Source organism: Sinohyriopsis cumingii, chromosome 2, assembly GCF_028554795.1.
Source record: "Sinohyriopsis cumingii isolate HCF-2022 chromosome 2, ASM2855479v2, whole genome shotgun sequence".
In the NCBI taxonomy this organism is placed as follows: Eukaryota; Metazoa; Mollusca; class Bivalvia; order Unionida; family Unionidae; genus Sinohyriopsis; species Sinohyriopsis cumingii.
The window spans coordinates 45,391,529-45,407,831 of NC_142962.1; the positions used below are offsets into that span (position 1 = coordinate 45,391,529).

General features: G+C 34.4%; 1 protein-coding gene across 1 annotated transcript in view; it reads right to left on the reverse strand.

The window, feature by feature from the left end:
- The window catches only part of LOC149804757 (1-phosphatidylinositol 4,5-bisphosphate phosphodiesterase beta-4-like), a 342,757-nt gene that overhangs the window by 125,182 nt on the left and 201,272 nt on the right, over window positions 1–16,303 (reverse strand). Inside the window, exons 11-14 of the mRNA XM_089944026.1 lie at window positions 12,587–12,695; window positions 7,305–7,515; window positions 7,016–7,109; window positions 2,681–2,760 (exon numbers count right to left, since the gene is read on the reverse strand). Of these exons, the coding sequence (XP_089800152.1) occupies window positions 2,681–2,760; window positions 7,016–7,109; window positions 7,305–7,515; window positions 12,587–12,695 (494 nt within the window). The remainder of the gene's footprint in view (window positions 1–2,680; window positions 2,761–7,015; window positions 7,110–7,304; window positions 7,516–12,586; window positions 12,696–16,303) is intronic.

Here is a 16,303-nt window from a genome sequence, read left to right on the forward strand (position 1 = left end):
AACCTGACTTTAAAAACTGTTTCTATGCTACTACTATACCATTTTCCATGTTTTAAGAGGTTTACACTGTGTTGTTGTTGTTGTGGGGTTTAACGCCATTTTTCAGCACACGACAGGCTATATCTGGCGGCCAGTATTAATGGTGGAGGAAGAACCAGGGGAAACCCCCAGAAAAAAACACCAACCCACAAGAAGCCACTGGCAAGCTTTCTCACATACCCACACTGGCTAAATCTGAGACTCGAACCGGCGCAGACAGAGGTCAGATGGCAGTGATCCATAACGGAGAGCGCTTTAGATCACTCGGCCACTCGGGGCCCCTTTGCACTGTGTAATCAACCTTATGGCCCGTATTATTAACTTAAAAAGAATACATTAGTTTCATGTTAAAGTAAACACGACATACATGAAACTATATGCATTAAATTGGCAGTTTTCTTCTTTGTTTATTTAGCAAATTTGGATAAAATAATCAATAAACATATAAAAAATTAATGACTTTTGTTGAGTTGGATACTTTGTTCATGAATCAGTAAACCTCATACTAACACAAAGTAGTAGTCAATATGGTGGGTGTTCACATTAACCAACACAATTTAGTGGTTGATATGGTACTTGTTCATATTGACCGACACAAAGTAGTGGTCAATATGGTACATATTCATAGTGACCGACACAAAGTACTCAGTGTAATGGTCAATATGGTGGGTGTTCTGACTGATACAAAGTACTTGCCAATATGGAAGGTTTACTGACACAAAGTGGTGGTCAATATGGTGGGTGTACTGAAAATGTCTCAATATACTTTTTAAAATAAGTAATATATTCACCACTACCTCATACTGTAAAGATGTTGTTGTTGTTGTTGTTGTTGTAGGGTTTAACACCATTTTTCAGCACATGATAGGCTATACATGGCAGCCAATATTAATGGTGGAGGAAGAACCCGGGAAATCCCCGGAAAGAACCACTGACCCTCAAGAAGCTACTGGCAAGACTGTAAAGATGTACCAGCAATCGACAAACTACTTCTGGCTATGGCTAAATAAAAATGCCAACAGAAACACTGAAGCCTGACCATATCATCAATCTGATGCCCAACAAGAATTGTAGCTCTTTTTCTACCTGACAGCAGTGCTGCAGAAGCAACTGTCTGAGAATGAAGATGTTTTGTATTGCTCTTGACGTAAAATAGATGGTAAAATGTGAGGGAGAGAGAGACAGTCAAACTTAACTCTGATATAATGTATCAATAAACAACTTCTCTTTCACATAAACAGTGCACTTTTATCCAATTACAATAGTAATGTTTAATTCTGTACTAGAAATTTAATGAATTGCAAGTGACACCAAAACTAATCTACGTCCTTATATTCAAGTATTATCCAAGACCAATGAGAAGCAATACGCTGGCATTAATCCTAACGTGCACTTAACATTTAAAATTTCCCAACTACCGTGGCAATCACAATGATGATCTTTAAAGAGAATATTTCTGGTTAATCTTTTCATAATTGTATCTTCAATTTTCATTGATGTATTCCTTCTTTTGATCCCTGTGTATCAATATTTCATTATGTTTAATCGACTAGAATACATTCTATCTAAAACTAAGATTTGTTCACTGACAAATGAGATTCACCATGTGTACAAGTGCATTTGCATAGTGACAAATGAGATTCACCATGTATATATGTACATTTGCATAGTGACAAATGAGATTCACCATGTATACATGTGCATTTGCATAGTGACAAATGAGATTCACCATGTGTACATGTGCATTTGCATAGTGACAAATGAGATTCATCATGTGTACATGCATTTGCATCATGACAAATGAGATTCACATGTGTACATGTGCATTTGCATAGTGACAAATGAGATTCACATGTGTACATGTGCATTTGTTGCTCATCACTCAGATTTCATTAAATAATGAATGACATAAAATGTTCAATAAAACACTAAAATTATTTTATGTTTCAGTTGTGTTATTTCTATAGCACAGCTTTTTACAAGCTTATTTTGAAGTATATAATAAAATGATTATTAGCTGAGGATTGCAAAATATTTGGTCAGAGTCCTGTAGCATAGAATGCCTACGCAAGCTGAGGCATTCTGTAAAATGTGATCTGGACCCAATATTTTTCAATCTCAGTAAATAACATGTACATATTTACAGAAACAAAAGTCTATAATTATTTTATTATACAATTTAATGCAAAATTTGGAAATTCAACTAGTTACAGAATCATAAAATTACCAGTTCAGTCTTAGCAGCATGATGCCATAAATATTGTGACAAAGTTAAAGACATACTGACAGTGCATTATCATAAATCACATGACTTCATTTTATCCAATTAAATAGTATCTCTTAAAGTACCATAAATCACATGACTTCATTTTATCCAATTAAAAAGCATCTCTTAAAGTCATCATGTAATAATAATAGTTATCTTTTGTGATAAACCAAGCATACTGATACAGTTCTCTCTTGAGATTGTTCAAAGTCTGCTGTAAAATAAAACACAATTAAAAAAGATTGAAAACATTATGTATGAAATATAATTAAATTACTGGATATACCATAATCTTAAACTGGAGGAGATTGTGGTATGAACTAAAATAAAACAGGAAGTTAAATGTCTGCTACTTACCAACTAGTTACTACTCACCTACAATGATTTTCAAAGGAAAGAATGACTGGATACTCGGAGGTTACAAATGCAGTCTCTTTGATTGCCTGTATTACATCCTGTAACAAATGATTTCATAAATTACATTTAACAGGCATCATAAAATTCCCAACTTTGAATATGTGTTATTTGGTAAACAGATTAAGGGCAGGGCCAAAATTATACCCACCAGATCACAGCATGTCAAACAAAAAACGATATCTTAATCCCAATCCCACTGCATGGTCATGTTTAAAGAAGCACAACTTAAAAGTAAATCTTAAAATAAAACACAAATTCCTTTAAGGGATAGACACTCTATTAACAGAATATATCTAGAAATTCAAGATAAGAATATTCTTCTTAAATGTCAAATGCGAGAAACCATTTCTAATATCTTTTAGCAACAACAAGATTTTCAAATTAGCCACTGTGATGACCATACTGGATGTAAAATTGGTACAGCTCAAGTAAGTATATAAATCATTTGCAGATATGACATTTCTTTTTTGAGTATGACTAGTCTCATTAAAATGTATAATAAATTATAAATTAATTACTTGAACTGGACTGTGATGTGATGTGATTTTTATTTTTAACATAGCTTTAACAATTTTTCAGTCATATCGCTACGATGTCTGTAATGTGGCAGTTTATAGTGATGTCTAGCACTGGGGCATCATGCTGCAGACATCTGGCATGATGTCCCACCCAGTCATATTATCCTGACACCAGGCTGACCAGTCCTAACACTAACCTCCTAATGCTGAACGCCAAGTGAGGCAGCTGTTAGTACCATTTTTTAAGTCTCTGGTATGACTTGTCCGGGGATCGAACCCACGACCTCCCGCATCCGAGGCGGACGCTCTAGCCACTAGGCCACCGGAGCGGTTTGAACTGGACTAACTTAAAGAATAAACACATTGATGATGATTAATGTTTTATTAAATTACCGGTAATCACACTTACCTAGAAGTGTCATGTGCATATATCTGGGCACTGCATTATGCGAATATGGTATTTTTAATGTAAATATTTTCAAACAATAATAAATTTACTTTCTAAAATATGAAATCAAATTTATCATATATATATACAAAATTTACTCTGTCATATATAAGCTGTAACTTTAAAGGACACAAATCAATCCACAACTAATTATAAATTTTAAAAAAGAGCATTAATTTGAATGGACGTTACATGCACAAGGTAAAGTATCTGCAGATATGACATTACTTTTGTGAACATTACTCGACTCCACGAAATGTATAATAAATTATAAATTAAAAAGTTAATTTGACAGAATAATGAATAAACACACTGAATGATTAGTGACATATATAATTAATTACCCTTCTGCATGATGTGGCTCAAATATGACTGCAGCAAAAGTCAAATCTGCCTCATTCATATCTGAATCCTAATTCTGCATGAAGTATGCATATGCAATTTACTATTTTGTTTTCCTATCTTTGAAATTATTCATTCATCAAGTTTAATAAAATAAACTAATGATTTTATCTTGTAAGTAACCACAGGACATAACTAGTCATATACACATAACACACCGTCATATTTACGAATTCATACAGGATAGTGGGGCATGATTTGAGTAATAATGACATAATCATCTTTAAAAAAATATATATTTTCATAAACATAGTTTATCCCATTCCTGAAATTTTAAACAAAAATGGAACAAATTACATATGCAATTTTGATATATAACAAAAAAAAATGTCATTTGTGCAAACATTATATCATATCCGAAGATATGGGTCATAGATGTACTATAGATATACCCTGTGAGATTTGCACCATTTTCATTTAGGACATCATTTGGAGTCTTTTCATGAAAAAAATAACGTGAATATCACCACAGCCTTGTGGAACAGCAATAACAAGATTTTCTGGATGGTTACAGAAGCACAACTTAAAAGTAAATCTTAAAATAAAACACAAATTCCTTTCAGGGATAGACACTCTACTAACAGAATATATCCAGAAATTCAAGATAAGAACATTCTTCTTAAATGTCAAATGCGAGAAACCATTTCTAATATCTTTTAGCAACAACAAGATTTTCAAATTAGCCACTGTGATGACCGTACTGGATGTAAAATTGGTACAGCTCAAGTAAGTATATATAGGTGTCTGAAGCTGCTGCAAAAAAATGATGGCAAAATTATGTATGAAAAGATGAAGAACATTTATGGTTCATTGTACATGTACAGATCAAGGTCAATAAACTTTGTGTCAATTTCATACTGCTGGAATTTCTCTTCTGTGAATCAATACTGTATTGTTTTTGGTTAAAAAAAACACTGATTTCCATCAAATTTAGTCAAATTCTGTTCTTGAGAAGAAGTTAGTTACAAATTTTCTATAGTTAGTTACACATTTTCTATTTTCAGTAACAGTGTATGATATGGCAGATCTACATTACCTGAAAAAATATGAAACAGCTACTTACCTGGGTGCTTTCTTTCAAATATAGTCAAATTCTGTTTACTGTTTCTTGAGAAACAGCCTTCGACTCTTTCAATTTGTATTAAACGCTGCCATATTTAAATAGCCAATTGTCATCATTTGGAAAAATAAGTGAAAGAGCTTCACATCTGGATGCCTTGTCAATTGTTGCAGTTTTTAACAGACAAGGGAGAAAAGACACAGACAGTTGAATGAAGGACCATACTTTTAAATCTCTTGGCTATATGACAAGGTGAGCTATCTAATTGGATGTAGTCTTCATTAGGCCATTTTTAACCTTCCCCTATGTAGATGCTGAAATTTTTGTGCAGAAACCACTTTTCTGTCTTTCAGTCAGTATGACCTTGACATCTAATAACAAAATGGACAGCAATCTTCCTTACTAAAATTGCAAGCTATCCACAAAGTCTGGTTGAGGTATGTCATGAAGAACTAATGTCATTTTATGGAAACCATTTTTTTATTCCTTCAGTCACAGTTACTTTGACCTTTAACTTAAAATCAACAGGGTTCTTCTTCACAGCAAATGCAAGTCATCATAATAGTTAGTAACTGTAGATAAATGAGAACTAATTGTTTTAATGTGGAAACCATTTTTTTTTTCAATTCAATGACCTCATCACTGACCTTTTCAGCCCAAAATTGATAAGATTCTTCCTTACACCAAGTACAAGCCAGCCACAGTTTGGGACATGTAGACAATGGAAAACTCAAGTTACCATGCAGAAACAGTTTTTCTTTTTCAGTCACTGTGATCTTGACCTGTGTGGTTTGAGCCTAAAATCGATAGTTTTCTTCCAGAGCCCAAGTGGATGCCAGCCACATAGTGTTGTAGTTGTAGATAACGTAAATTATTGTGCAGAAACCAAAATGTTAAGAGAAAGATGGACTAACAGATAACATCACAACAAAGCAAGCTCCACTTTATGGAAGGCATATAAAAACAGAGAGATAGTACACCACTTTTTATGTGGAGAAAAATGCTTTCAAGTTCCCAAGCTAATGTCAGGAAAGTAGTGTATAGTTCTCTATTGTAGGTAGTACTAAATTTTTATACCCACACATGTAATGGCCATGGCTCTATCATGAAACAAAGATAACCCATCATTAAAAATACTTTCATTTCATGTGCTGTATGTTTATTTGAAATTACTAGCATGGAAATGTAAATATATCTACAATCTCTTTGATGCAAGTTTTCAGTACAGGACTGCATAAACCAGAATCGATTCATTTTTCTGTTATAGAACAGGATGGCACTCATGAAAAGTGTGGTGTTCTCAAAGTCTTTATACCCTCTTGGAAATCTACATTCCAGATATGAAGATAGGAATTTAAACTTTCCCTTAAATAAAGCTTAGAGGACGTAATTGCTAGAATTAATAAACAATTTGTTTAATGCTGCTTTAAACTGAAAATTACCCTTAACTCTCACCAGTACTCAGCAGGTATAAAACAATACAGGATCAATCCAATGTATTACTGTTCCACACTTAAACACTGTTTTAAGCATTAAAATAAGAACTTCTAAACAGATGATAGGTTTTTAAATCAGCTTTTTCTTATAAAAGAGGAAATGAATTTAAGAAGCATTCTGCAAATATGTTTCAAATGATTTATTTACGAGTGATATTTTCATGATGCTGGGAGTTATCAAAAAGAAATGAACTTTTTTTTCCCACAATTTAAAAAAAAAATTAAATTATAAAATATGAATGCTTACAGACATGTATTCTTCATCCCTGATTAAAATGTAGGAATTGACTTCATTTGGGGACTCCATGACTGCAACAAGTTTCTCAAAGTGGGAAGTGTATTTAAATTTGAGCATTAATAATGACTTACTTTAAATAATATATCTGTACACATGGCTTTCCCATGAGTTATGATTGGTTCTTGATCTTCGTTTCTTCCATCCCAACAGTCAAGCTCTACACATCTGTAAAAATCAACAAATCAATCAAAAGACACTGACATAGTTTATTGTACTCTAACTACCTTGCTCTACACTACCAAAATTCAATAACCCTCACCTTTCTTCTGGATCTCATTTATTCATTTAGACCTTTTCTTTATCAAAAATACTGTCAAAAAATACCATGTTGCAAATTTTAAAGACTATAACCCCACTTGCCTGCACCCTGCCAGTAACACTTGTCTGTACATCTCTACTGAGGACCTGCCTCCAAACTGCCTTCCTGTCAAGTATGTGTTGTGAGAGGAATTAATATAATAGTGAGACAGAGGCTGTTCCATGTCTTGATAAATATCAAGGCGATCCAGAAAAACTGGGGCATTGTCATCTGACATCAGGTACCGGCAAAATCCATCCAGGCTCATCCAGTCTGTTATGCAAAAGAAAATGTAATTAAGAATAAAACTTACTGAAATCTAGAATTATTATTACTTAAATACTAAGAAGTGTAATCAGTTAAATTTTCATGTCATACTAATGTGGTTAGTTATATTTTCATGTCATACTAATGTGGTCTGTTATAATTTCATGTCATACTAATGTGGTCATTATATTTTCATGTCATATTAATGTGGTCAGTTATAATTTCATGTCATACTAATGTGGTCAGTTATATTTTCATGTCATACTAATGTGGTCAGTTATAATTTCACGTCATACTAATGTGGTCAGTTATGCATGTATGGCTCAAGAGGAAGTGGATAATGGAAGTTTTGCAAATTATGCTAAACATGATCTAGTTATTTCAGAAAATTCATCAAAGCATGAGTCAGAGATCTTTCATTTCTTGTTGATGACTGGGAAACAAATGAAATAAATGTCTCTGAAACCGAACCAACTTTTGTCGGAGAAAATAACAAAATCAGGAGTGGAAATAAAAAACACCGAAACAGTCAAAGCGAGCAGATTTACAGAAGTGGACAAATAATTTGTCGCAAATTTTGTTTTAGAGCATGAAAATGTGAATACCAAACGCAAGACATTGGGACACATAAAACTACATGAAGAATATCTTGAGAAAAACAATGAGACACGCTCAATACATTAAGTGCCAGCATTTGCCCCTAACAGCATCCTTTCAAGATTTGTCCTTTAATTTGTCAGAATGATTGAAGTGAATATGAGCCGAAAACACTGAGAGGTTGCTGTTGTTGTTGTTGTAGGGTTTAACGCCATTTTTCAGCACACGATAGGCTATACATGGCGGCCAGTATTAATGGTGGAGGAAGAACCCAGGAAAACCCAGGAAAGAACTACCGACCCACAAGAAGCTACTGCCAAGCTTTCTCACATACCCACATTAGCTGAATCCGAGACTCAAACCAACAAAGACAGAGGTGAGATGGCAGTGATCCATAACGAAGAGCGCTTTATACCATTCAGCCACTCAGGGCCCCACAGTGAGATGTAAAAAACGGCATACATATTGACTCATAACACACAATAGAATTTAAAGAATAATGTATGAGCAAATAAAATGATGCATAGCGCAACTGATATACATTCTATCTGTTAAAATATGAATGAATTTTTTAATGAGTGCAAGAATGAATAACTAATTACCCAAAAAAATATTATGTAATGAACAAGAATTTTATTCATAGGTAAATTACTGTATAAATTAAAGAACTTGACTGATAAAGCAATTTAGGCCTTCCCAACATGGATGACAAATGATAAAAAGAGAGAGAGAGAGATACAGACAGACAGACAGACAGAGAGATGATGATATTCTTTTGTTACCCTATATACATGGCTTTTTATAATTAATTATTATTTATTATAAGTATGATGGGAAGTTTTGAATGATATCTGAGACAGAACAGATACAACTGCAGCTTGATTTATGGCCCTGAATTTTATCAAGCAAGAGAGGCCCTAAAAAGTAAACAGAAAGATCTGAAGAAGAAAGGAAAAGGAAACAAACCCAAAACTGCTGATAACACTGATAATACTGATGATGACATTAAAAAAAATGTATGAATACTCACTTTTGGGCCCCAGCACACCATCAAGTTTACTGAACACTTTATGGTTTAATAATACTTTGCACTTTGGGGTACGGGGAGGGGGAGAAGAACACAGAAACATAAAGTGGGAAGACATATCATTAAAGCAAGATTGTGAACTTAAACTAGAATATTTAGAGTTTAATGAGAGACAGACGAAGACGAGGACATGGGAGGACATAAAAAAAACAAGATAAATGAAAAACCAAGGATGTATGCTAACCCTCTATTTCCAGATCAATGTGCGGTAACTATCTACAAATGCTTTATGAACAAACGTCCAAGTGATTTTTGTAACCCTGACCATCCATTTTACCTTGCCCCTGTAACTTACGTGCATGCACCTGGGTCAAATGAGCAATGGTTTTTATGTGCACCAGTTGGTGCCCAAAAGCTTAACTTGCTAATGAAAAACAAATGGCTATGAAAGTAAACTTGCCCGATTTGGCTTCTAAACGCATTACAAACTCTAGCGTGAGAAAATATCTATGTCAGAAACTAATAGAAAACAATGTTCCAGACAATGAGGCTATACACATCAATGGCCCAAAAATCCCAACTCTCTCAACAACTACAGAAAACTTAGTAATAGCCAGAAATGCATTATGTCAAGCATCCTTTCTTCTAATTTTGTTAAACATCCACACTGTGCCCCAGTTGAATCAAACATGTGCATGAAATCTTTGATGACAAATAATGCACTTACCAGCCAGAGGAAATCATTTATCCATCAATACGTTATTCCACAAACAAATTTCCCTGTAGCAGATCCTTCCACTACTAGTAGCAGCACTTGCCATATTTCCAAGACAGAAAATATAAATTTTCCAAGCAATCGTGAACTTGAAACTTTATCACATGGTTATCAGCTAGGGTCTGTATTTGGAGGGTCTTTCATATAGGGTGGTAATTTTACAATCAATATTAATTTACAAGTATGTCACAAACAGTTTTACCACCTCCAAAGAGAAGGAGAGTTATATACGATAGTGACTCGATCTCTAATTACCTGTGAATAACCCAAACATGGACACTCATGCTACATGTAAATTTTCATTATAATAATAGAGGTGTGGGCCCATTATCATTTCATTCTTTACAATATAATTTTCTTAACTGGATCCGATCAAAATTAAACATTTTCTTGTAATAAATATTGACTAGTTGCTGTTAATTTCATGCAACATCCATATATTAAATGTGATAATACCTCAATACTATGCAACTTTTTATGTTGTTATTTTTTGGGCTCACGCATAAAAACAGTGTACTTCAGATTACATGGTCACGCCACAGTCCTCATTAACATATATTTGCATTAATGCACCACATGTAAACATTTGCGCATGAACTACATTGCACAAGTGAGAAGTTCTTTTTTACTTTAAATTATTGGGTGAGAAAAAGAACCTACTTTGGGGTTTTCACAGAGACAAGGAAATCCCAGTCGCAGAGTTACAATATATATCTCCCCTCAAGGCTTGCCGAAGAGGGAGACATATAATGTAACCCCTTGACTTGGATTTCCTTGCCTTGGTTCAAACCCCAACATAGATTCTATTAATCTCAGCAGTTCAAGCATTTCTTTAATGTTTAATTTAAGCCATGATCGCATTACCTTTAACTGTGATGAGAGTATGGACATCTCCAAGATGTCCAAGGTTTCAACCAGGAGGAAAGACCAGATCCCCACTGATTTCCATGATGCCAGTGTCCAAGGTAGTGTTGATTAAGCAGACAGACAAGACAGCGAGTAGACACTATAGCTGGATGCAAAAACCAGCAATATAAGCAGGGGTACTGTCTGGCAAACTCGTGTCCAGTGACCAGTGACCAGATAAAGACCAGTCAAGTGATGAAGATCTAAGAGTCCACATCAGGTTTGATAGAGCAAAATCACTGCACTTCCATCTCAGAAAGGCATGATTCGCTCATCACCCAAAATCACTACTCTTGCTTCTCAGAAAAGCATGATTTGCTAATGACCTTTACCATAAAGCTCAACCTTAACTGGGAGGAGTGACTCACTTTCTAGTGTTTTTGCTACCTTGGGAGGTACCCCGGATCGATATCTCATCGATAATGACAACATCATATTGAGTATCATATAGATCCTTAGGCTTTATTTGTTTTGATCAATGTATTCTAGAAGGATTATGATTGAATGAAAATTCTATTTTTGACATTAACTGCTCTAAATGGCTAAATGGTGGCACATGATTGTCTCTATAGTGAGGGAAACCAGTTATTTGAATAGAAAACAACCTAAATGGGGACAATCACCCATGACACAAAGTGGCAAACAGAATCAATCAAACATGTACAAATGTGCCATGTGAGTGACTTACACACTGCACTATCATGACATAAAACGAAATGGCATTTTCTACTATAAAGAATTAAGAATACTATTTAGCAGACAAAAATTAATGATGGATTCAAATCTCTATTTCAGGGGCACCGAGTGGCCGAGTGGTCTAAAGCGCTCACCGTTCCAGATCACTGCCATCTCACCTCTGTCTGTGTGGGTTCGAGTCAAATGGCTTGGATAGCGTGGGTACGTGGGAAAGCCTGCCAGCAGCTTCTCATGGGTCGGTGGTTCTTCCCTGGGTTTTCCAGGGTTCTTCCTCCATCAGTTATACTGGCCGCCATGTATAGCCTATCTTGAGCTGAAAAATGGCGTTAAACCCTAGAACAACAACAACAAAAAATCTCTATTTCAAAACGCAAACTGCAATTTGCCTGTTGAGCAGAGAGATACAGCGAAAGTTTCCTAAATCCTGGACAACCCTTAGATCAGCCTCATGTTCCAGACCCAACGCAGCCATTTTAGTACAAATCAGGCCTCTCCATCTTAAAATTTCACTCAACCCAAAATCTTGTAAGAATTCTGACCAATCAAAAAGCTGCTTTTGTCTGTTTTGGGAAAGATCTCAAAATCTGGAGCAATATTTATTATTTTAAAATATCGAGTACAGTTTTAAGATGTAGGGACCATACCTTGTTACTCATTACTTCTAAAAAACAGCCAACATTTCTAGCCTTAGAAGTGTTTGGTTCAAGTGAGTTTACTGTGTGGGCCATACAAACAGTGAAACTCAGAACCATACAGTGTTCTTTATAATTTATTTTACTTTAAATGCAAATCATTCATACCTTGATAAAAACGTTGAACAAGTGCAAACAGTATTTATGTCAAGTATTTTTTTAAAACAATTTTAACATCTATTCTTACTATAGTTTTATCTTGAAATATTGCTTGTTTATTTCGATCGGTTCATCTTTCTTATGTAATATGCATCCTCTATCTTTACAACTTTAAAACACAACTTTTAATTGGCACTATGAAGCCAGGATTCTTCTGGCATGCCATTGAAATCTATATGCATGCATCCATACATACATACATACATGTACATACATATTACTTACTTTTGCTTTTATATTCATCATTTAATTCATATTTGTCTATTATATTCCGCACACTGTCTCTGTTATATTCAGGAAACAAAATTTCATTTAATCTAGGATCACGCTGGCGCTGAAACAAAAATGAAATTGCAGAGTAAATATTAATACAATGTATACTTACCTCATCCTAAACAAATATTATCCTCATTATCGCATCTTTCTTATTTTCTGACACGTAGTAGCCACACTAGCTACAAATGTAACAAATGGCCCAAGAGTGCCTGAACTCAACCACATGGCTGACAACTATTGCAATGAGCAACACAAGCACTTTTGGTAAAGAAATCTTAGCTTGTATCATACTTTCTAACTTTGATAAGGTTTTCTATCTTTCAGGAGTTATAGCCCAATTTGATAAACTTATGATGACTGGTTTTTGAGAAAAAGTCCATTAAAGTTTTTTTATATCTATATATATTTAGCAATGGCAGCCATATTTAAGGTGGATCCGCATCATTTGCACAAATTTGAAAAGCCTTCATGCCAGGATGCTTTTTGTCAAAGTTGGTCAAAATCTGTTCTGCATTTAAGTATGTTCAAGTTCTTTCTAATTTTAGTACTCTGACAACCTAGAATGCTTTCTGTCAAATATGGTTAATATCTGTTCATCGTTATTCATGAAAAAGTAATCTAAATGTTATACAATTTATAGTAATGGTGGTCATATTTCATGGTGAACGCCTTTAACATATTAACCCCTGGAGGTTTTTGTCGTTTTCGTCGGAAATTCGAGAAGGAAACACATTTTGAAAACTATTTCTGAATACATCTGAAAACACCAGCTTCCAGGTGATCTTCCAATAACATACAGCCTAGTTGTGTTAGAAACATCCTTTTTCATTGGCTATTTGGCTCGCACATGAGCAGAAGGGTAAAAGTTGGAGTTCTTTTTTTTTTTTCTTTTTTTTTTTTTTGCTTAACGGACCCATTATTTTCATATCGAGACAACTCTTCATTCCAAATGCCCATCTTATCCTACTTTTTGCAAAGGTTCATCTGTCTGTTTGTAGTTTATACCAGTTTGCTTTAGATCTGAGACCAAAAAGTCTCAAATCTGGACACAAAATCAGATTCTGATCACAGGCGAATTTTGAGTAGAAAATAATCGGGTCCCTCTGTATTTTGTAGTGCAACTAGAAATTCTAGATTATATGGTATCATTGTAGAGCTACATCTGTCTACCTTTCTATAATACCACCCACTTTAGTATATCGTACATGACCTTGACACTACAGAGCTCGGCAGTAGGCTACTAACTCCTGCCACTTAAACTCGTCACCATGGGTTAATGTGTTAACTGTGCTTCAGCATTATTGTAAAACTCTGACAACCTAGAATGCTTTCTGTCAAATATGGTTAAATTCTGTTCATCACTATTCATGAAAAAGTAATCTAAATGTTATAAAATTTATAGTAATGGTGGTAATATTTCACAATGGACTGGCAATATTTATACAAATTTAACATATCTTCATGCCAGGATGCTTTATGTCCAATTTGCAAAATTCTTTTTAGCAGTTTTTGAGAAGAACAATTTTTGGGGGAAAATATTGGCCATATTTAACAGTGAATCTGCATCATATATATAATATTTAATGGCCATATAGGAAAGTTCCCTTCCCAATTTGGTAAAAATTGGTTCAGTGGCTTTTGAGAATAAAGTTAAAATGGAAGTTGTTGAATGATACATGATGGACATTGGAAGATGCATGAATAACACAGGGCCATAATATAAGCTTATCTGACCTAATGGCAAGGTAAGCTAAAGAGAGAGCATAATCAGCATTTGCCATTCCAATGCTTTAGTATGGCTGATATCATACAATCCAAAATCAGCCTGATCATAAAAGAAATATGAATAACTCATTTATCAATGTCAGTAATATTTTATACATTTTTGGAAGAGTTTAACTGAGAGGTACTGGATATTTCTGTTCAAAATTCTGCCAGTTCTTGTCATAAAACTAGATAGACACCATGGATGCTATGCCACTTAACCACTTTAAACCAGGTTTTAAACAAAAACTTAAAAACCCTCTGGCAAACTAAAACATGTAATCCCCTGCCATTCTTACAAACGCCCAAGCCACAAATGCACGAATTGCTCCCTCCCCATTTTTAATATCTGTCACAAAACAACACCAGGACACAATATTTTTCTAATTAAAAAGGGGTAGGCCACCAGATAATTTACAAAACTGAGAAGTTACAAAACTGCACTGAAAGCATAAGCAGGTATGGTCAGTGATTAATAGTGATGACAGAAAGATCCTTTTATATTATAGGTGGGAAATTAGTGAAACCAGTGAAAGCATAAGCAGGTATGGTCATTGATTAATAGTGATGACAGAAAGATCCTTTATATTGTAGGTGGGAAATTAGTGAAACCAGTGAAAGCATAAAGCAGGTATGGTCACTGATTAATAGTGATGACAGAAAGATCCTTTATATTATAGGTGGGAAATTAGTGAAACCACTGAAAGCATAAAACAGGTATGGTCACTAATTAATAGTGATGACAGAAAGATCCTTTATATTATAGGTGGGAAATTAGTGAAACCACTGAAAGCATAAAGCAGGTATGGTCAATGATTAATAGTGATGACAGAAAGATTCTTTGGAATATTAGGTGGGAAATTAGTGAAACCACTGAAAGCATGAAGCAGGTATGGTCACTGATTAATAGTGATGACAGAAAGATCCTTTATATTATAGGTGGGAAATTAGTGAAACAACTGAAAGCATGAAGCAGGTATGGTCACTGATTAATAGTGATGACAGAAAGATCCTTTATATTATAGGTGGGAAATTAGTGAAACCACTGAAAGCATAAGCAGGTATGGTCACTGATTAATAGTGATGACAGAAAGATCCTTTTATATTATAGGTGGGAAATTAGTGAAACCACTGAAAGCATAAAGCAGGTATGGTCACTAATTAATAGTGATGACAGAAAGATCCTTTGGAATATTAGGTGGGAAATTAGTGAAACAACTGAAATCATGAAGCAGGTATGGTCACTGATTAATAGTGATGACAGAAAGATCCTTTATATTATAGGTGGGAAATTAGTGAAACCACTGAAAGCATGAAGCAGGTATGGTCACTAATTAATAGTGATGACAGCAAGATCCTTTTATATTATAGGTGGGAAATTAGTGAAACCACTGAAAGCATGAAGCAAGTATGGTCACTAATTAATAGTGATGACAGCAAGATCCTTTGGAATATTAGGTGGGAAATTAGTGAAACCACTGAGAGCATATGGAAAGGTATTTCTTCACTAATGTCATCTGGACTATTGAATCTGTTGTAATGACTCCTGTACTGAGCACCTGAACTGATGTGAAATTAATGACACACATTAAAAGTTATTTCTTCACAGATTAGATCCAGACTATGGTATCTTCAGTATTAAATATATGAACTGTAAATATTTAATATTACCATTTTAACCACAGAGCAATAAAAAATGTTTCAATGTAGCTTTTGCTCTAAATAAATGTCAGTCATTTTTATATAAAAAAAAGGATCTTGTATTGTTATGAATCAACAGTAACACTAGCATGTATCCACATTCACATGCAAAAAGCAGCCATGTAATAAGCAATGTTTTCACAGGTACAGATGTGATGTGTGCTGAAAACTTCTTCTTGCAATATTTAAAGAATCTTTCGG